Source organism: Penicillium brevicompactum, assembly GCF_028827555.1.
Source record: "Penicillium brevicompactum strain IBT 35665 chromosome Unknown utg000007l_segment0_segment0, whole genome shotgun sequence".
Classification (NCBI taxonomy): Eukaryota; Fungi; Ascomycota; class Eurotiomycetes; order Eurotiales; family Aspergillaceae; genus Penicillium; species Penicillium brevicompactum.
Genome location: NW_026623210.1, coordinates 34,976 through 55,062, shown reverse-complemented (window position 1 = coordinate 55,062; position 20,087 = coordinate 34,976). Strand labels below are relative to the sequence as shown.

General features: G+C 50.1%; 7 protein-coding genes across 7 annotated transcripts; 5 read left to right on the top strand and 2 right to left on the bottom strand.

Moving 5' to 3' along the window:
• Positions 1–1,114: 1,114 nt before the first annotated feature.
• On the bottom strand, positions 1,115–2,923 carry N7506_010768 (MFS transporter; the record flags this gene model as incomplete). The annotated part of the gene is made up of 1 exon (XM_056960061.1): positions 1,115–2,923. One exon carries the CDS (start codon positions 2,921–2,923, stop codon positions 1,115–1,117), a length of 1,809 nt encoding a protein of 602 aa, XP_056806216.1.
• Positions 2,924–3,979: 1,056 nt separating this feature from the next.
• On the bottom strand, positions 3,980–4,969 carry N7506_010767 (dihydrodipicolinate synthase family protein; the record flags this gene model as incomplete). The annotated part of the gene is made up of 1 exon (XM_056960060.1): positions 3,980–4,969. One exon carries the CDS (start codon positions 4,967–4,969, stop codon positions 3,980–3,982), a length of 990 nt encoding a protein of 329 aa, XP_056806215.1.
• Positions 4,970–5,447: 478 nt separating this feature from the next.
• Positions 5,448–6,904, top strand: N7506_010766 (aminotransferase; the record flags this gene model as incomplete). Its single annotated transcript, XM_056960059.1, has 5 exons — positions 5,448–5,753; positions 5,812–6,292; positions 6,351–6,593; positions 6,642–6,731; positions 6,789–6,904. 5 exons carry the CDS (start codon positions 5,448–5,450, stop codon positions 6,902–6,904), a joined length of 1,236 nt encoding a protein of 411 aa, XP_056806214.1.
• A 2,234-nt stretch (positions 6,905–9,138) lies between these two features.
• Positions 9,139–10,617, top strand: N7506_010765 (putative amino acid transporter; the record flags this gene model as incomplete). Its single annotated transcript, XM_056960058.1, has 2 exons — positions 9,139–10,506; positions 10,558–10,617. The coding sequence occupies 2 exons, from the start codon at positions 9,139–9,141 to the stop codon at positions 10,615–10,617; spliced, it is 1,428 nt and encodes a 475-aa protein (XP_056806213.1).
• A 2,339-nt stretch (positions 10,618–12,956) lies between these two features.
• Positions 12,957–13,565, top strand: aspf34 (cell wall protein PhiA; the record flags this gene model as incomplete). Its single annotated transcript, XM_056960057.1, has 2 exons — positions 12,957–13,248; positions 13,309–13,565. 2 exons carry the CDS (start codon positions 12,957–12,959, stop codon positions 13,563–13,565), a joined length of 549 nt encoding a protein of 182 aa, XP_056806212.1.
• A 1,554-nt stretch (positions 13,566–15,119) lies between these two features.
• On the top strand, positions 15,120–15,412 carry N7506_010763 (Six-hairpin glycosidase; the record flags this gene model as incomplete). The annotated part of the gene is made up of 2 exons (XM_056960056.1): positions 15,120–15,239; positions 15,290–15,412. The coding sequence occupies 2 exons, from the start codon at positions 15,120–15,122 to the stop codon at positions 15,410–15,412; spliced, it is 243 nt and encodes an 80-aa protein (XP_056806211.1).
• A 783-nt stretch (positions 15,413–16,195) lies between these two features.
• tcsB (putative sensor histidine kinase/response regulator TcsB/Sln1) lies at positions 16,196–19,777 on the top strand (the record flags this gene model as incomplete). Its single annotated transcript, XM_056960055.1, has 7 exons — positions 16,196–16,279; positions 16,333–16,367; positions 16,416–16,982; positions 17,041–19,272; positions 19,324–19,447; positions 19,501–19,640; positions 19,696–19,777. 7 exons carry the CDS (start codon positions 16,196–16,198, stop codon positions 19,775–19,777), a joined length of 3,264 nt encoding a protein of 1,087 aa, XP_056806210.1.
• Positions 19,778–20,087: the final 310 nt, after the last annotated feature.

Sequence of the window (20,087 nt, the reverse complement as noted above, 5' to 3'; positions counted from 1 at the left end):
TTGTTTGGCACTTACGATAGACCTAATATATCGAATTCTGGAACGTCTTATCTCAACGTGTCCTCCCACACCGACCTACCTTCTATCTTGTATGCCCCCACGCGAGCTGTCTATGTTCGGTACTTGACAGGCCCAGGTTCCCCACGTATCCTTGGTTTTTTTGCTAATTCAGCCACCCCGACGACGCACCACGACATGGACAATCACAATTCCAATGGATGGAGGACATGAAGAACGCGTAGCTGAACGTTTCGGAAGCTGAAGCTTGGCCGGGTTTCCAGAGCTCATTCAGAAAGCTCACGTCCACTTCCGTCCTATCAATATTGCGGCTGAACACACGGCAACGCTATCTATCCCTGGGGGCATCAACCAGTCGAATAAAAGTCACTGGCTGAGTCAAATATTGGGAAACGCCCAGGGTATCAATGCTACAAGACCCGGTTTCAAGTTTGGCTTCAGGGGTACTGTTCCAAGGTTCCATCTATGAGTCTCTCGCTGCGCAAATCACGTTACTGCGTAGCCCTGTGAGTTCCCAACGATCGATTCATGTTCACTCGAATCATTCTCCTTTTGTATGTCGAGCTCATTTGCATGCCTGAGAAATTCTTCAATTAGTCTTTTCATAACACGATCGTGCACGATCGACGGCTAAAGATCTGAACTTCCCCAGACACTTATCCACCTTCTTGCATGCAGTGGATCTTTCACATGCTATGCTACGGCGTGCTACGGCTCATGAAGAGAGTAGATCGACATTTCTTTTCTAAAACTCGAATATTTACCCTCTGACGAGGAGATCTACTCTGCTTCCTATTGTTGCTACACTTGCCGAGAAGCCAACCTAACAGAGCTTCCGAGATGGTTACTGACTGGAGTCTAATGTTAAACCGGAAAATATTTGTGATTGCCAGATTATATTCGTTAACTCGATAATTATCATTAATCAGCTCTAATTATGATGAATGCAACCCATGAACCCAGAATAGAAGCAACCCATGAACCCCGAAGCAAAAATAGCGCCGGGAAATATCAAAATTCAAGATGAGGAAAGCTTTTTGCGATGCTCAAATGCCCTTGCAAACTCCAAAGTGCCCAAATCGTAGCATGTCTCCGATTATTTGAACGACTCCCGCGTGTGGACACGGTCAATGTTATAAGGATTAGCCTCATACGTAGGCACCCGCTGCATCGTGTGTGTGCCATTTGTAGAAGTGCGCGACAGGGTTTGGTGGATGGACTGAACATCAGCAGATGTCTCCTTCTTTTGAGAATGTGACAGTGCTTCGTCATTTGAGGATACCTGTGGGCGGCTCTCAGTCTCAGTCTCAGTAGGCTCCTCGGGGACCTGCTTTGCACCTTGGAGAAGGCTTTGCACAAAGGCTTCTGACTGCGCTGAGTACTTGCAATGCGTGCGGATAGAGGACCCGTACTTGTAGAGCAAGAAGGGGAATGGAACACAGGCGAGAGCGAGGAAGGCTGGAACACAGGAAGCCCAGTGGATTCCGAGGTTCTGATACATGTAGCTAGTGAAGAGTGGGAATGCGAATCCGAACATGGACCGCAGAAGGGAATTGGCGGCCAAAACGGATGCCGCGAAGATGGTGTACGCATCAATCAGATAGTTGAAGACACTGAGGAAGACAAGAACCATGCCAAATCCGAAAGGAACACCAGCAGCGATGCTTGCAAGCCAGTGTACGTTGGGAGAATTGGTCCAGGCGAACCAGAATAGACCAACAGGGAGGGCGATAGAAGCCAGCATGCATGGCGGAAGACGAGCCTCTGGGGGCGCATAGCCACCCTTCTTCTCAAGAAGCTTGATATAGCGAGTGTTTTCTGGGATCGAGTATGCGATTGCACCGAGCATACCGATCATAACACCGAGGAATGCAAGACCGGAAACACCTTGGTTCCATCCACGGTGAAGCTCATACACAATAGGGAATGCACCGAAAAGCATATAGAGAGTTCCGTAAATGATGGCGAGATAAATAGAAAGGAGCAAGACGATAGGCTCCTGAAACAAAAGAATCAGCGGGCGAGACATAGATGTCTTCAACGCAGCCTTCAGAGTGACACGTCCTTGATCGATATCCAATTTGCTAACGTAGACTTGGCCAGTGAGTTTTGAAAGAGTCTTTGCACGCTGACGAAGAAGGACTGGGGCATAGGTCTCGGGCTTCAGCGTAGCTCCCAAGATCCACATCACACCACACAGAATGGCCAACAGGCCCATCACCCACTGCCAGCCAGCAGCCATGCCGAGGAAGCCACCGGCAATGGGGCCAATGACAGGTCCGAGGAAGGGAGCCAATGCGAAGGCAGACAGAGCCAGTCCTCGCTCGCGAGCCATGAACATGTCGGCAATGACACCGCCTGAGTTGGTGAAAGGAGAGGAACCAAAGGCACCGGACAAGAAACGGAAGACGAGCAGGGTCTCAATATTCTTGGCGCCTATGCAAGCGGCACAGAAGATGGTCAAACCGCAATATGTGCCAATGAAAACAGACTGACGACCGAACATCTCACTCATGGGGGCCCAAATGAGAGGGCCCAGGGCGAAACCAAGAACATACAGGGAAACACCCAGTGTGGCAATCTCGGTGGTGGCACCGAACTGTTCCTCGATTTGAACAATACCACCTGTGTAGGCGGAGGAGACGAGAGCCACCACGAGGGTTTCGAGGGCAGCAACCACGGTAATGAACCATTTGAGTGAGGTTTTCAGCTGAAGAGGGTTTCGAAAGTCGTTGGGCAACCAGTTGACGGAGTAAGGATCATCTTCGGTTCCCGATCCGGTATAAGGATAGTCGGCAACATCTTGAGTGATGACACCAGGCTCAGTGACGAGACGCCAGAAGGGGATGGAGCGTGGTAATTGAAGAGACTTGGTCCCAGCCTCGGAGGGGGCCTCTTTGGACATTGTGAATGGACAAGCTTAAATTCAGCTGTCAAACGGTGATCTGCAGAGAGAAAAGAAGAAAATGAATGTGATAATGATCAGGAAGTAGGTTTTTCTTATTGAAACCGAGCTGAACCTCGGCAGATAGCATTTTGGCCATATTTAATATGCATCACTGCATTAATTGACACAAAACGACAGAGAAAAGACCTAATCCCGGAGAGACTGCTGGTTTAGATCTAAGTGGGGGGGGATAGAGATCAAGCTGCCTAAGAGAAACGTGAAAAAAGCAAGCAAAGAAAAGAAAAGAAAAGACAGAAAGGGGCAAGAGAGCCGGCTATTGGCGAAGAAGACGTGGTGAGAATCCCGACGGTCCACTTAATCGGCCCGATCAGTAATCGTTTCTCGGCCCTGCCGATGTTTTAAGAATTTTCTTTCTTTCTTTCTTTTTTATGTAGTCCTGTTGAACCGAGGCTCATTATTTGCGGTGTCGAGATTGCCCTTTGTTTTATGCCTAATACTCCTGTAGTTTCCAATTCGTAAGCTGTGCCCTACACATACTCTTTACTTCCTCGCATACTGCGTACTGCTCCACTGCAGATTATAAAGACGGTGCAACGTGTTCCCGATCCAGGCGTTTGTTTGAATGGTGATTCCAAGGCTTGCATGGATTACATGCAGCTATGCGCCTTGGCCTTGTTCTCACTCTTATCGTGGATTGAGAGGACACAGGGGTCTAGATCCTGAGGTCAATCATAACCCGTTTTTCAATCTTTGGCCATTTAGACAGCGTCAGCACCTGGGCAGGGACCTCGGGAACGGACCTGAGAATGCCCAGGTGATTAGCACCCATGACTCGTTGCCAAGATTATGTGGTATTGACTTGAATGCGAGCTTAGCTTTGGTGTGAGTCTTGGTATGATGCGTTTGCTCTACGCGCCGTGATCATACAATCTCCGCCACAGATGGCCTGTGGAGGAATGAAACCAGTCTTTCTCTACTCCGTACACACTGACCAAGACTTCATTCATAAACAACTGGATGCTTCTTAATATCTTCGTTTATATACATATCTCATTACAAGCTTTTTTCGATCTCAGCGACCTCGGCCATGACCTCGCGAATCGCCTTTTTGGGCCCTTCGCCCACCTCCTCGTACGGGTGGCGGGGTGCCAGGTTGGCAGCGGCATCAGGAATTCCTGCGAGCGGGGCTGAATAGCATGCCACCGCATGTTTAGTTGAGGCAATGCCACTCTTAATCGGGCTTTCGGCCAGAGCCGCCTTCCGTTGCAATTTCACCGCCTCGTCCACCTGACCCTTTTGGTACAAGGCATAGATGCGGGAGGCTACCTTCGGGAAGACGTTGGCAAATGCTGCAATGCAGCCCACGCTGCCAGCAGCGAGTCCACCAATCAGGAAGTCGGACTGCCCTCCAAACGTCGCGAAGTCCTCGGGCGCCAACTCGGCAGCTAGCCGAGTGATCTTGCCCACGGATCCACACGTGAGCTTAACACCCACCACATTGGAGCGTCCACTGGGGTGCGAGGAGGCGGACTCCTTGGCGATCGCGGCGATAGTATCAGAGTCCATGTCCACCCCATTACAGACACCGGGGAAGTTATACACCACTATGGGCAGCGGGGCCTTTGCGGCCACTTCGGAGAAGAATCGCTTGACCACATTCATGTTGGTGGCCCTGCCGAAGTATGCAGGGGGAAGCACAAGCAAGTAGTTGGCGCCGGCAGCTGCAGCATCGTGCGCCAGCTCCAGAGTTTGCTTGGTTGAGTGAGCGCCCACGCCGGCCATCAGTGGAAAGTCGGGCCCAACGGCGGCTCGGGCGGTTGCGATCAGCTGCGATCGTTCCTCGCGCGTGAGAAGGAAGGCTTCGGAATTGGTGCCCAGGATTACCAAACCGGCAAGGCCAGTCGTGGAGAGGTAAGCGAAATATTTGGATTGCGATTCGAGATCGAGCGAGTCAGTGCCATGGTTGAAGAAGGTGACCGCGGGGCACCAGACACCGGATGCCGGGATGTGAGGCTGAGGAGAGACAGTAGCGTGAGAACCCATGATGATATATGTGTAGGTAGATATCCTGCAAGAAGGAGTGAGTATATCTCTAATATATACCCTTCAGATGAGGGGGAGGGGCAACGGCTCTATATCCGAGCCATCGATAAAGCTGTTTGGCATCAAAAGCCCTGGAGTGAGCATGGTCGGAGGCCAGGGCCGACCCTCCCCCACATCCATGGATAACACCTGGGTCTATCCCACTTGGAGTCTTCTGTTCGGACCCTCGGCCCGATTTGAACATTGCCCATTGGATTGATGGGAATTTGATCAACTCGGGCTCTCCTCCGAAGTGAGGGGGAACCTGTGAATTGTGAAGTCCACGGGTGGTTAGTTGTAAAAGGAGGAAGTGGAAAGGGAATGTTCTTCGGTCGGGGGCCCGACGTCTGAAGACAACCCCTCGTTACGCTGTTTAAATAGAACTTATGTAGTTAGGAAACTCTCTTAAAACTTGTATTATTCAAATCATTTCTACACAATGACTATTGGCGCAATAAATAAAACCTGGTTTAACCAGGCTCGGTATATTCCCCCAGATGCCATCTTCGCGTTGACTGCACAGTACGTTGCGGACTCATTCCCCCAGAAGGTCAACCTTGGCCAAGGCACATATCGCGATGAAAATGGAAACCCATGGGTTCTTCCCTCTGTCCGTCAAAGTCGAGACTTGCTTTCGCAGAAGTTGAACCACGAGTATCTGCCCATCGTCGGCTTAGCCAGTTTCCGCCAAGAGACTGCCAAATTGGCCCTGGGTGCAGAGCTGTTCGCGAAGCAGGAGAGTAAAGTATGATTCAATCTCAACACCTAAGCCATGTTTGAATACAAGACTAATCAAACGACAGCTGGCGACGTGTCAAAGTCTTTCCGGCACCGGAGCCTTACATCTGGCGGGACTCCTCCTCAGGGCCTGCAGTACAACACTCCCCAAGATCTATATCCCCGAGCCAACCTGGTCCAACCACCACCAGGTGTTTTCGTCCCTTGGTTTCCAGTGTGAAACCTTTCAATATTACAACCCAGAGACAAAGGATCTGGACATCGACTCCTACTACTCTGCGCTGAAAGCAGCTGAGCCTAACTCTGTCATCATCATACATGCCTGTGCGCACAACCCGACTGGGTGTGATCCAACCAAGGAACAATGGCGGGAGCTTGCCCAAATAATTAAAGAGAGGCAGTTGTTTCCTCTTTTCGATGCCGCTTATCTAGGGTTCAATTCGGGCAATGTGGATGATGATGCCTTCGCCATTCGGTTGTTTATTGAGGAGACCAAGCTGGAGGCGGGTGTTTGTCTGTCCTTTGCAAAGAACATGGGTCTCTATGGTACCTGATCTTTCCCCTGCGACCAAGTTTGTGGCAGATCACGCTAACAAGAGTCTAGGTGAGCGAGTGGGTTGCTTCTTATTATCGACTAGTGCAGAAGAAACCGCAGTGAAGACCCAATCAATGCTGGAAATGCTTCAACGGTCTGAAGTTTCAAACCCACCGGCCTATGGTGCAAGAATTGCGAGTACAATTCTCGCCGATGCCACCCTCAGACAGGCCTGGCACGATGATCTGATCACAATGAGTGACCGGATCCGGTCGATGCGGAAGGCATTATATGACCAGCTGGTGTCTTCCGGTGAGCAAGATAAAGACTGTCCTACAAGAGCATCGCTGACCAAAACAGGGGCGCCGGGCTCTTGGGAGCATCTCATTCGCCAATCTGGAATGTTTGGATTCCTTGGGTTATCTCCGGATATTGTGCAGAAATTGCGCGGTAAGTGACGACTTTGCAGGCAGGTTTCTTGACATGGACTGACGATGCCAACCGTAGAGCAATACCACATCTACATGGCGGGTAATTCTCGGATATCGATCGCCGGATTGAACGAGCAGAATGTCGCATATGTTGGAAACTCGATCACCGAATGCCTCAAGCAGAGCTCATAAGCAAATGGTAGTTTTATGCCCTCTCACTGCATTCAAGCGAAAGAACATTTTCACCAGTAGAGGTAAATATTTCCTGGCACGATTTGCGCGCCATTCTCTAAGCCCAAGGACCGAGGATGAAAGATCTGCCGAATGATTCCAACGCACAGCCCTGGAGGTGTATATCAGCTGTGGATTTCAAGATTCCTGCAGTACCAGTCACAAGACTTGGCTCGTGTCTCCCAATGGTGCGTGTTCAAAATGGAAGAAACGAAGATTCTCCGCATGTGTAGACCAACTAGAATCTAGCAGATGATCTTGAACAATCACTTCCAAGGTTGACCTGAAAGGAGGCACTAGCCATCCTCAAATGGTGTGGTCAGGTGAACTGAGTGATCAGGGCCCCGGGGGACGACGCAGCTGGAGTTGGCAAGGATAAGAAAGAGACAGCGTGGTTTGCGGCATGAGAGTACTCCGTACATCCGTGCAGTGGTCCATGCTGAGAGGCAGCCCTCGACATGAACACTTGCTCTACAACCGTGATCCAGGTTATGTTCAGGGATATCGCAGAGATGGCACTGTAATGAGGAACGGGTGCAGCTAAGATCAAATCAAACTGATTAGCCACGGGGGATTGTTCATCAATGAATGATCGTTGACCGGACACTTCACACATTGACCAACATTGTGAACAGGGAGACACGCATGACCCTGAGTGGATTCCGGACAAACTTAAGCGGAAGCACAGGTACTTTGCATACGGGAGGAGTACGGTGAGTAGGCCTGTAGAGCAAAAAGCCAAGGTTGCACGAATTGCCCCTTACTGTCCGGGGTTGGGAAATGAAACGACTAAGGTTATCTCAAGACGGCCACTATCGGAAGTGATTTGGGGCAAAGGTACTCCGTAGATGGCCATTGAGTGATAGAATGCGCATATACGAGGATCTTCGAAGATTTGGGCATCAACTGAAATCTATTATCAAACAATAATGTCTCATGGCGGATCATGGCCGAAAGGGCGGTAATTTCTGGAGACTTTCTAGCCGATGATCTGGATTAGCGCCAAACACTACTCTCCTCAATTCTCCAGGAATATCGATGCGAAAGTCGGGGGAAATTGGAATTACGTACAAAGTCCCCGGATTGAATTGGAGTACGGGGAAAGTTGACGATGGGATGGGTTGAACAGTTGCAGCATCCAGACCCAGCCACAACGTAAGGCCCAGCAGTGAGTGAGGCGTTCGGTTCAGACGGCGAATCACACGTTCTTTGCGCTATTTTCCCCGGGGTCCACCTGGAAGTTAATTGCAGATACGAGTACCGCTAGTTTTGAGTCAAGATTGACCCCAATCTGGAGAATTATTGTTGGGGATGAGAGGTGGGAAGTGGAGACGGTATGGAGCAGAGAAAACTGGGAACTTTACAAATTATGAAGAAGTTTGAGGATGGTGATGTCTGCGTGTGTGTGAGCATTTGGGTGGGAGTGGCAGTGAGGCAGTGAGGCAGTGTTTGTGATGTTTGTGATGTTTGCTCTGTTTACACTGGCCACTCTGCTTACTCAGCAATCTCCCCCCTGTTTGCAAAGCACCACGTGACCCCCAAAACTCTTATCTGCGCCCAGTCTGCGCCGAGTCGCCCACTGAGTCGCCTCATTGGAAGGACCTGACTCTTCGGCTCAACCACCCGGACTTGCGGTGGCGCGAAGTTTCGATCCTAAAGCTTGACGGCTTCTACGCCTTCTATGGCTTCTATACTCGTTCGATTCGAATTTCTACTTCATTATGACACACTGTTCGCCTCCCCCGCAATTTCGCACAACGCGGGGATGACTCCATAGTATGACATCGTCAAAGCGCTCGGTGGTCCTCAGCGCGGTCTTCGCTCGAGGAGCATCCAATGTGCTATTTCTTTTACCTAACTCCCTCAAACCTTCTTATCATCCTGCGAGACGGGAATCCCAGAAATTCTCGGGGCGCGGGCTGGGTTTCGTCCAACGCTCCGCTGCAACCCACTCGCACTGGGTCCGAAACCGGTTTGCGGTGACCTCGTTGGATGGCCGATCATACGAGTGGATTAGCGTCGTACTCCACGTGTTGGAGCAGCCAAGCAGAATCAACGAAATTATCTTAGTCAAGGGAACCCGCAATTTTGCCTCCCGATAGCGCCGCTTTCAGTAGTTCGAGAATTTTCCCTTCTTATACCCGCGTTCCTCTCTTGTCCCTACTCCTCACTTTTCCCTCTTCAAAACAAACATCATGGGTATCGAAAACATTCCCAACGACCATGACAAGGTGATGGGTCCCGACAGTGAAAAGGCCGATCTGGCTCCTCCACCGCCGTTCGAAGGTACCATGGTGGGGGAGATGACCGACGCTGAGCGCAACGTCTACGACCACGGTATCCAGAAGTTCAACCGTCTCGGATGGAAACGACTCTATATTGTCCTCATTGTGGAGGCTATTGCCCTCGGAAGTCTGTCGATTCCTTCCACCTTCGCAACATTGGGAATGGTGGCGGGTGTGATCTGTTGCGTGGGCATCGGTCTGATCGCCATCTACACCAGTTACATCGTCGGAATGGTCAAGCTCGCCTTCCCCGAGGTCGCCAACTATGCCGATGCGGGTCGCCTGATGGGCCGTCGCTTGCACTGTGGCCGTTTTGGATATGAACTGGTCAATGCCATGCTCGGCCTTCAGCTCATCTTCCTCACAGCTTCACACTGTCTAACTGGAACGATTGCATTTTTGGATATCACGAAGAGTGATGTCTGCTCGATCGTCTTCGCTGTCGTATCAGCCATCATCCTGCTTTTGCTTGCGATTCCTCCTAGTTTCACCGAGGTCGCTATTCTCGGTTACGTCGATTTTGCCTCTATCGTGATTGCCATCGGTATCACCATCATTGGAACCGGCGTGAGGAGCACCGATGCGCCCGGAGGACTTGCTGCTGTGGAATGGTCTGCGTGGCCCAAGGATGGCCTGACCTTCACCGAGGCATTTATCGCCGTGACCAACATCGTTTTCGCCTACAGCTTTGCTATGTGCCAATTTTCTTTCATGGATGAGATGCATACCCCGCGTGACTTTGTCAAGTCTATCTGGGCCCTCGGTATCACTGAAATTGTCATCTACACTGTGACTGGAGCTCTTATTTACGCCTTTGTTGGCCAAGATGTGTCAAGCCCTGCGCTTACATCCGCGGGCGCAACACTTAGCCGCGTGGCATACGGTATTGCCCTACCTGTTATCTTTATCAGTGGCTCTATCAACACAGTCGTGTTTGGTCGTCTCATCCATGGTCGCATCTTCGCCAACTCTCCCATTCGCTTTATCAATACCAAAATGGGATGGATTACCTGGTTAGCTGTGATCACTGCTGCCACTATCGTCGCTTTCATCATTGCTGAAGTGATTCCTTTCTTCAACGACTTGCTTTCAATCTCTTCCTCTCTCTTTATTTCTGGGTTTACCTTCTACTTCCCTGCAATGATGTGGTTCATGCTCCTCCGTGAGGGCAACTGGAAGGAACCCAAGAACCTGGCCTTGATCTTCGTCAATGGATTGATCTTTGTGATCGGCATGGTGATCCTTGTCGGCGGTACCTACGCCAGTGTTGATGATATTGTAAGTCTAATTCCTGGGAGAATGCTCAACCAGTCACTAACACGATATTAGATGATCAAATACGCAAACGGAGAGGTCGGCGGTGTATTCTCCTGCGCGGCCCCTGAGTAAGATTTATTGTTCAATCATCATTGGCTCCCCTTTGAGCCAAATTTTAGCGTGTTCAAGCTGGTGCTTGCATCGCTTCGTTTCCGTCAGCCCTGGTTGGTCCGGTCACTTTAGCTTATATCCCATGGCATCAGCGTTGTTTGCTTTGCATCTTCATGGTAGTCTGTGGAGCAAGAGGCGAATTTTGTATATATAGTAATCCCAATCGATTCACGATACCTTATGATCAATGTCCTCCCGTACATGGCTCGCGGGCTGTATCGAATCTCTGCAACATAATGAGTCTGTTCGGAGTACACAGAGGGAGAAGCTCGGGACATGGCCCGTCTGCAGATGAGGAAGAGCTTGGTCGAGACACCAGCGGCACCTATTTTGATTTGCTACCACTCACAGCTACTGTATCCAACGCGGCCTTTTGTGATGGTAACTTGAGATGTCGGAAGACCAGAAGCAAGCCCAGACAAGCTAAGTCGTCCAGTGAAGCTCATGGGTAGTTGGGGTTCCTTCCAAGGTTTACCACGGTATTTATCAACCCTCAGGGGATCGAAAAACATGCAATAACAGGCGTTTAATCTCCTAGGCCAACGCGCTCTTTGTATGATCTTTCAACCATGTGCCACACAACAGCCCTGGAGCAGGCCATATTTGCAAGTCATCATCTTTAGGTGTGAGACGGAGTGCAGCCATGGAAACACGGAAGGTTTCCAGGTAACATGAACGGATGGCAGGGCAGTGAATGGTGTATTTATACTCGGCAAGGTGCCTGAAGACCCACGGGTATTGTGCAAGGACGATGCAAAAGAAAGGAGAACGTTGGAAGCCGAGCGTTAGACCGAGTACACAGCGTTGGAAGTATTGGCTGCGACAAAAGTACCCATTGAGGTATTTTATTGACGGGCACAAGCCCCAAACCAAGACCTGATCGTCGGGGTCTTGCAACGTCCACTACGGTACATTGTGTACTATCGTCATGTGTCTCATCTGGAAACGTGGTCAAATTGAAGACCTTAATTAAGACCAAACGTGCAATTTGGATTCTTCGCATATGGAGCCGCGGCAGTGGCGTCCACTCAGCCGAGTGGTAGCCGAGTGTTAGTAGATTAGCTCCACAAAGCCGCAACCTCCAGGGCTGTCACATACGAGTATCCAGTACTTCATACAAGCAGTAAGTGATTTAGCAATTTGGGAATCATATCATACGCAACATACGAAGCCCTGGACGAGTGTGCAGCTTTGACTTTTGCTTTGGTAAAGACGGTAAAGTCATGTCCCCCTGCAAGTTTGAGGCAATCAAGTCGATACCAATAAAAGGTCCCCACGAAAGAGCGACTTGATATCCTGCATGACTATCATTGCCCCTTTCAGAGGGTGCAAGGGTCTCTTTTTGCAGCAATCGAGTACGAGTACGAGTCTACTCGGACTTACTGGCACATGACCATTTCAATAACTGCCAACCAGATCTATCAGGTCGAGTGTTCCAATTGTATGTACAAACATACACACCCGAGTTTAAAAGTCGAAGGAGGTCGATCATCTGAAAGGAAAAGGGTGAGAACAAGTGCCCAAACACTGGGGAAGGCTGAGCCACTCCTATTTTTAGACATGCCTACTGCACTTTTCCCAGTTATTTCCACGGGGGCAAACTTGAACAAGTAACGAGCCCGAAATTCCAGAACAGCCAGAATTAATCTTCTCATGTACAGTATGTTTCTCCGGTGCAGGTGCAAGTACGGAGTAAGGGGCGATCGAGATGCCGACCCGTTGTGATTGGCCTTGATTCAAACCACATGGGTCTTGTTCGGAGAAACACAAGAGAGAAAAAGTGGGTGCTTGGCAGGGTCAATGAGATCTTGTCGAGCTCAGTATTTACAAGCCTAATGTAGCCAATAGTCGAAGCCCAATGGCTGTGTACACGTGGGAGAAGAAAAAAAAAAATGAGTTGATATGGACGAGAGAATGGCTGACTTGAATGATGCTGAAAACCGCAACAGTCATCAGAAAGCAAATCGCCCCATTAAAAGGGTCTAATAGCATCTGCCCCATAAAAAGCGGGCATACTGATATCATTTTGCGGGATAGTCGGATGCTTGGCACTGAGAATAGCACACTATACAAGAATAGTCGCTTGGAGTGAGACATTGGCCTCACGGCAGTGGCGTCCATCTTCCGTCCTCCCCAACTTGATTGTTCCCACGGAGTACTCCGTAACATTCGAAGTATAAGAAGAGGCAAATACTCGGTCAATTCTGGATATCAAACTTTTCTCATCTCATCACTCCGGCTTTTCAAACCACTCTTAACCTTCTTCTACTCTCCTCTTCGTTCAAACTTCGACCGCAAACATGCAGCTCAAGAACCTCGCCCTCGCCGCCGGTGTCAGCGCCGTTGCCTCCGCTGCCCCTTCCACTCAGTCCAAGACCTTCGGTGTCATTGCCATTCACTCCGGCAGCGGCGTTCAAAACTCTGCCTTCAACGCCGCGAAGAGCAGCATCTTTGCCGGTCTGCCCAACCAGGGTGCCAGCTGCGCTCACCCCAAGGAGCAGCAGGCTACCTTCTACATCAACGATGGTGCTTTGTACCTCTACGACCAGTCTGCCACTCCCCAAGAAATCTACGTTGACCGTTCCGGCATGGGTATGATTCCACCCTCTTGATACCATTGTCTTTTGTTACACCCAACTAATTAGTACACAGGTCAGGGCAAGATTGGATACACTACCGGTGCTCAGCCCACTCCCAAGAACGCCGAGCGCAAGGGCTGGACCCAGAAGGATGGCCACCTCCAGTTCGGAGGTAGCGACCTGATTGCCTGCCCCAACAGCATTGACGGTGCCTGGAGCATCTGGGCCTCTGCTGGTGTCTCCAACCCCGCTGGTAACAAGGACTGTGTTGGCATTGCCGCCCGTGTTGAGGAGACTGCCAAGCCCAACGGCTGCAGCTACACTCAGTAATCATTTTGTACTTCTGAAGCGTTTTGTTCATTGTCTATAACCTGCATAAGTGAGTCTTACGGTGGCAGTCAAACTTGAACGGCCGGACCGAATACTATATATTGTACATTCAAGATATCTTTCCAAATATCTATTGCCTACCTCCTTTTCAACAAGTGCCCAAGTGGATCTCGCCTACTCCGCATGTATAGCTCCAGAGCTTAGCGTATAGTACCGTGGAAATCTCTCACAAATGTCTTTTCCATTCAATTGTTCTGTATATGGATGGATTCAATGTAATAATGTTTAGGGGTATAGTGTGGTAGGTGAGATTTCCCATAGTCCGGTATTTCCAATATTGTTCATGGCGCTCCCGAGGTCTGCCCTTAAGCCGCGCTGGGGGTCGTTTGATATGAATGCTGAAGCGAGTGGAGACAAAGATAGACGCAGCCAAACTAATAGCTGACAAAGACTTCTGAGTTTCAGTCTCGATTCCCAAGGTTCCAAGGTTGGACCCGAAAGGGCCTACTCTATAGGCGGAGCTCACGACCACACATAATTACTGCGTACAGGGCCTCAGTGGCGCGGCCAAAAAGACGATAACAGTTGTTGACAAAAAGGAGTAGTTATGTATTGGCTTAATCTCATATTTCGATTGGTAACGGAAGAGAGCTATCATGATCCATCGCCTCTAGGGCTTCGGGACCTCTTTCACTGTCTTTTTTCACTATCCTTCAACTGTCCTTCCAAATAATCGTCGGGTAATCATGATTGGTCGAGTGAAGGAAATCTTGGCTAAGCCGTGAACAGAGAATTAGGGATTGGGGATACAGTGGGAATCCATTGAAGGTGACTGAACTGTTTCTATTGATGTATTTACAAAACAACCTTGGAATCACACTGCATCGCAGATTGGCCCCTCTGACCCCGAATGAATTTTGGCTATTCTGAAAAGTGCAGTTGAAACTTCATACAAATGAAACGCAGACTTCGCACACCGAGATTGAACTGGCCTGGATATCTTTTTGGATTGCACTTCTGATATCAGGATGGTTGTAGACAGGCTTTCGGCAACAAATGTGGCACTCCTGGCAGGGTCAGTGGCCTCTATTGACCTTGTGTTTGGCGGTGTTTGTCCTGTTTGCCAGGTTCCTCCCAGGTGTAGATAGACCTAGATAATGAGCTTCTCTCTCCCTCTTCTTTTCTCCCCGTCTCTCTTCTACTATACGAATCGTACATGTCTGTTTGCGGTTTTCCCGTCGATACCTTGGAATAAAGAAGGGTATGTTGAGATGACACCTGCAAGCACAGCATCTAAGATATGTACAGAGTCCCTCAAGGATGCGGCAGCCACTGCCGCCAACTACACCTCGAACAACACCGGCCATATCCCCGGCCACCTCAGCGAGAAGTGGTCAGAAGGCGGTGCGTTACTCCAGACCATGATTGAAGATTCGGTATTATGCAGGAGACACTTCCAATAATCGAGCTGTGACCCAGGGTGTGTACCGGTGGTGTAGAGACAATGATTACTTCCTCGCCAGCTACGGTGCGTATCTCGGGAATGACGACCAGATGGCGAAGGGTAATGCTGCAATGACTGCTGCAGAGCTGTGCTACCTCCAGGATACTCCAGTTCCTTATTGGGCAAGCCTTGCGGAGGGTGTCTTCCATGCCCAATTCCCACCGGGGGGGGTATGGAGATTTGCGATGATGGCCTGCGCTAGCCAATCTTCCCCTGACAGGCCGGGTATAACGTAAAGAATGCCATCAGCAATGGTGGGCTATTCCAGCTTTCTGCTCGCTTGGCGCGATATACCAGGAACCAAACCTACACCAACTGGGCGGTATCCGTCGGCATGGGATGAGAGTGCAGACTGAGAACCTCAAATGAGCTCCACCAGTCTCTTCATGGCCAGTTTGGTGGCTTTCTTAGAGGGGATAGTTTATCGCAAAGTCACCTCCGATCAAAAATCAGTCAGCAGTGAGAATCAAGCTGGTACCATGAAGAGTAGTAGCAATGCCACCACCACTGACAAGCCAAGCTAAGCAGGGCACCCTTTCGAACGTCTTTGGTCCATTTGGCTGTGTCTGCTTTTGGTAAGCTCTTGGTTTGAAGTATTTATGATGTGATAAGAGCCGAGGTACCTGGATTGTATGAAAATTCCGCTCGAGACGGCTGGGTGATATTCGATCAGAATGCCCTCCAAGGGCCAAGGTTGCAAAGCTGTTTATTCTCCAAGCCCGTGGACTCATCGCAAGCCCGTAAATTTATAGTCCATTGTTTCAAGTTCGTCAAGTGATTTAACAACCGCCTTGGAAGTGGGAAAAAGTAAGAGGGGGAAAGTGTCCAATGGCGGATGACGGTCGGCAATTTTGTCTCGACTTTTGCCCCCGTTGCAAAGCCAACCTATTCACCAACTCGATAATTTTAGGACACAGCAGTCCAGCGAATGAGAAGCGACCAGCTATGGCCCTTTTTTCATTTCCTCCCCCCAGTCCCCCGGAAAACCACTGGATGCGTCTAGTCCCGTCTAGACCTGACTTCTCCCCGCCCGGTCTTCCAACACTTTCATCAATGCAATATTTTCCTGTTCCCTGCAAACGACCCTGTCGACAGAACTCGGGCTCTCGTGCTTGACTATGACCGGATGAGGATTCCTATTGCTGTGCAGCTGGCGCTGCTCGTGTTACTCACCGCGGTGTCCGGGATTGCTGTGCTGGCGATTGCAACGGTAAATGTGCCAGCACATGTTGAATCGAGATGTTCACTAATCTGGGAGAGTAGTGGTTTACAACGTATGATTTCATAGTCGGCGTTGAGTATGTGGTCCGTTCATCGCCGCTCGATCACTTCTAATGTGTTTCCAGGTCGCAGGGCCTCGAGCTCGTCGCAACCATCAAGGCGAGCCAGATTGCCTCAAATCTGGATCTCCTGGAAACAACGTGTAAGACATTCGCCACACGCATTTTAATTCAATCGGCCTTGAGACGCTACTACGCTGGGAATTCCTCGGCCGAGAACTGGACGAATTCCATAGCAGATGTCCAATCCGCGCTGGGGGGCAGGGGGTACCTCAGTCTTTACCAGGCTATCATCTACTCCAAAAATGGCGAGGAAGGAGTTGAGAGTTTACTAAATGTGACGAGTGATACAGTTCCCGACATCACTCTTCCCTATACCTATCCGAATGGGACTTCCGTGAAGCTGGGACATCCTGGACTGGGCTACCCTCCCTCTTTGTACCCGAACCTAACGTATCGCGCAACGGGCAAAGGTGCAAACCCCACGGTCTACGCGTTCGCCGATTATACATTTGGATTAGCATCGGCCCTGCTTCTAGGGCCGCTCAAAGTCAACTCATCCTTCTCACTCGTATCTTTGACTTTACCGATCGTTAACAACACCTCCAATACCGAGATCCTGGGATTCATGACGTGAGTTGCAACTTCAGCATGAATGGGGAAAGGTGGTGGAGGCTAATCGATTGTCCAGTGTGGTTGCGAGTGCCGCGAATCTCCAAAATGTGATCAGCTCCCGAGATGGATTGGGAAACAGTGGCCAAGTGCTTCTTTTAGGACCCAACCGATCGGCAAATGTCTTTTCTTCGGCCGATCAACCTGCCACGTCTACATCTGGCGCCCAGACCGAGGCTTTGCATGGAGCACAGGTCCATTATGTTTTCGAGCCAACGCCTTTGCCCACTCAAGCCAGCCGACACGCGGGAATGTCAACCGATACTCCATTTGTACTCTCCACATACCCTTTGGCCCTGCGAGTGATGCTGGAGTCGTACCCAGATGAAAGCAAAGCCATCAGCGACCTGTCCACGACCAATGAGCGGGGGATTCGGGTTGCAGTAGGCGCTGTCCGTCCACAAAATTCTCTCGTCCAGTGGATTTTGCTTGTCGAGGAATCTCAGTCAGAAGCCTTTGCTCCAGTGGCTCGACTGCGGAAAATCATCATCGCCTGCGTTTTCGGCACAGCGGGCGCGATCATCATTCTTGTTCCCCTGCTAACACATTGGGCTGTTGCTCCGATCAGAAGGCTACGAGCGGCAGCCCAGAAATCAGTTGAACCTGAAATTGAAGCCCCACCTGCGTCCCAGTCTCGAGTTACTGGAGATGAACGTGAGCCAGGAGAGGCGGTTGAGAGGATCGAGGAGCACATGGACGAGAAAGGGTCTCCGGCGACATGGGTCAAACGCCTAAGACGACCCTCAGGATGGCTAAATAGCTCGACAAGCATCGGGCATTCTGGACCTACTCGCGGATTTCAAATTCCAGAGAGAGTGAAAGAGCGCAAGCATTGCGTCACCGATGAATTGACGGAGTTGACCAAAACATACAACGCAATGTCGGACGAGCTGACCATCCAGTATGCACGACTAGAAGAGCGAGTAGTCGAGCGAACCCGAGAGCTTGAAAAAGCCAAATCGGCGGCGGAAACTGCCAACGAGAGCAAAACATTGTTTATTGCCAACATTTCCCATGAGCTGAAAACCCCCCTGAATGGCATCCTGGGCATGTGTGCAGTATGCATGGGGGAGGATGACTTATCTCGAATCAAAAAGTCGCTTCAAGTGGTTTACCAGTCTGGCGATCTTCTACTACACCTCCTCAACGACTTGCTCACGTTCAGCAAGAATCAAATTGACCAAGCGATTCAAATCGAGGAGAAGGAATTCAAGATTTCCGATGTGCGGTCACAACTGGCCATCATCTTCCAAAACCAGGTTAACGAAAAACATATTGACTTCAGTGTGAATTTTGTCTCCGGGGACAACAGTGATCCCCAGGGCACCGTGTGCCGTGAGGGAGCGTCAGATCACCCCAAACTGACACCAGCCCAACCCCGACTGGCAGACATGATACTGTGGGGCGACCAGCATCGCATCCTGCAGGTGCTGATAAATTTGGTTAGCAACAGTCTCAAATTTACACCAGAGAATGGGAAAGTGGAGGTTCGCATCCGCCTAGTGGACGAGGTCTCGAGCATTGATGGCATTGCCCCTCTAAGGAATGTGCCCGGACGATCCTCTAAACTGCGCTCCCAATCCGTATCCAGTGCAAGCTCGTCCATCCGCAACACTGCAGGCGCGAGTGAAGGCCAGGGCGAAGGCCAAAGGACGTCTAAGCCCAACCTTCGGCAAATGATGTTCCAATTTGAGGTTGAAGACAATGGACCAGGCATACCCAGCCACTTACAAAGGCGGATATTTGACCCTTTTGTACAAGGGGACTTGGGGTTGAATCGCAAGTACGGCGGGACTGGCCTGGGTCTCAGTATATGTGCGCAATTGTCTCACATCATGGGAGGCGTAATTTTGCTCGATAGCAAAGAAGCTGAAGGGTCATTGTTCACTCTGAAAATCCCACTGGGATATGTGAGAGAAGTGATCCCAAGTCCGCGCACCGGAAGCGTCCCTGGATCACGGACCCCCAGCGTTCTTTCGCTGGAGGATTTCTCCAATGCAGTCCGCACGCCCTCAAATCATGGTTCAATACGAAATGATACCCATGCGCCGGGGTTTGAGAAATCAGAGATCCAACCTCGTTTGGTAGGCCTTAGCCAACCATTCTTCGCGCCAACTGTTCCGAAGACCCCTCCACCCACCAGTGGCAATATATCACCAAACCATAGTTCCATCGATAGGGGAGATGGTTCAAAAAAGATCCGTGTTCTGGTAGCTGAGGATAATACCGTTAATCAGGAAGTTGTCAGACGGTGAGTCCTCGAGGTCTTTGACTTAGCATTCCATGATCTGATTATCGATAGAATGCTTGCCCTTGAGGAGGTCTACGACGTCACAATTGTCAAGGATGGCCAAGAGGCATATGATACTGTCAAGTCAAACATGGAAAAAGGCGAAGTTTTTGACCTGATATTCATGGACATCCAGGTAAGTAAACCCACGTTTCCGGGGAAATGTCACAAATTATTGATTACCACCAGATGCCTGTACTCGATGGACTCGAGAGCACTCGGCTTATCCGGCAGATGGGGTACTCTGCTCCTATTGTGGCACTCAGCGCCTTTGCCGAGGAAAGCAATATCAAAGACTGCATGGATTGTGGAATGGATATGTTTATAAGGTAGCTCTCGTCGACATTCCCAGCTTGAAGGACCAACTGACACTTTATTGAACAGCAAACCTATCCGAAGACCCGCCTTGAAGCAAGTCCTCAGCAAGTTTTCCACCATTATCGAGGAGGCTGAAAACGGAGGGTGACAAATATACGTAGTTTTGGGGTAGAGGGACAGGAGAAGTAAGAAGCTCTCTTTTACTCGCACGAGCCGTGGATCCGTTAATTTCCCAGCACATCATTCTTAATATGTACTTAGCGATCATTCATGCATCTGGGCAAGACCTTGGGAGATGTACATAATTCAGTTGACAATAGCCACAAGAGAGAAAAGCCTATATGCAAGACTCTCTAAGTAATCTACCTAACCTTGGAAGTCGGCAGACCCATGGACAGAGAAACAATGCCCAGGTAGGTAGTCTATGGTGATTCAGAACCCGCAGAACCTTCCAAGGT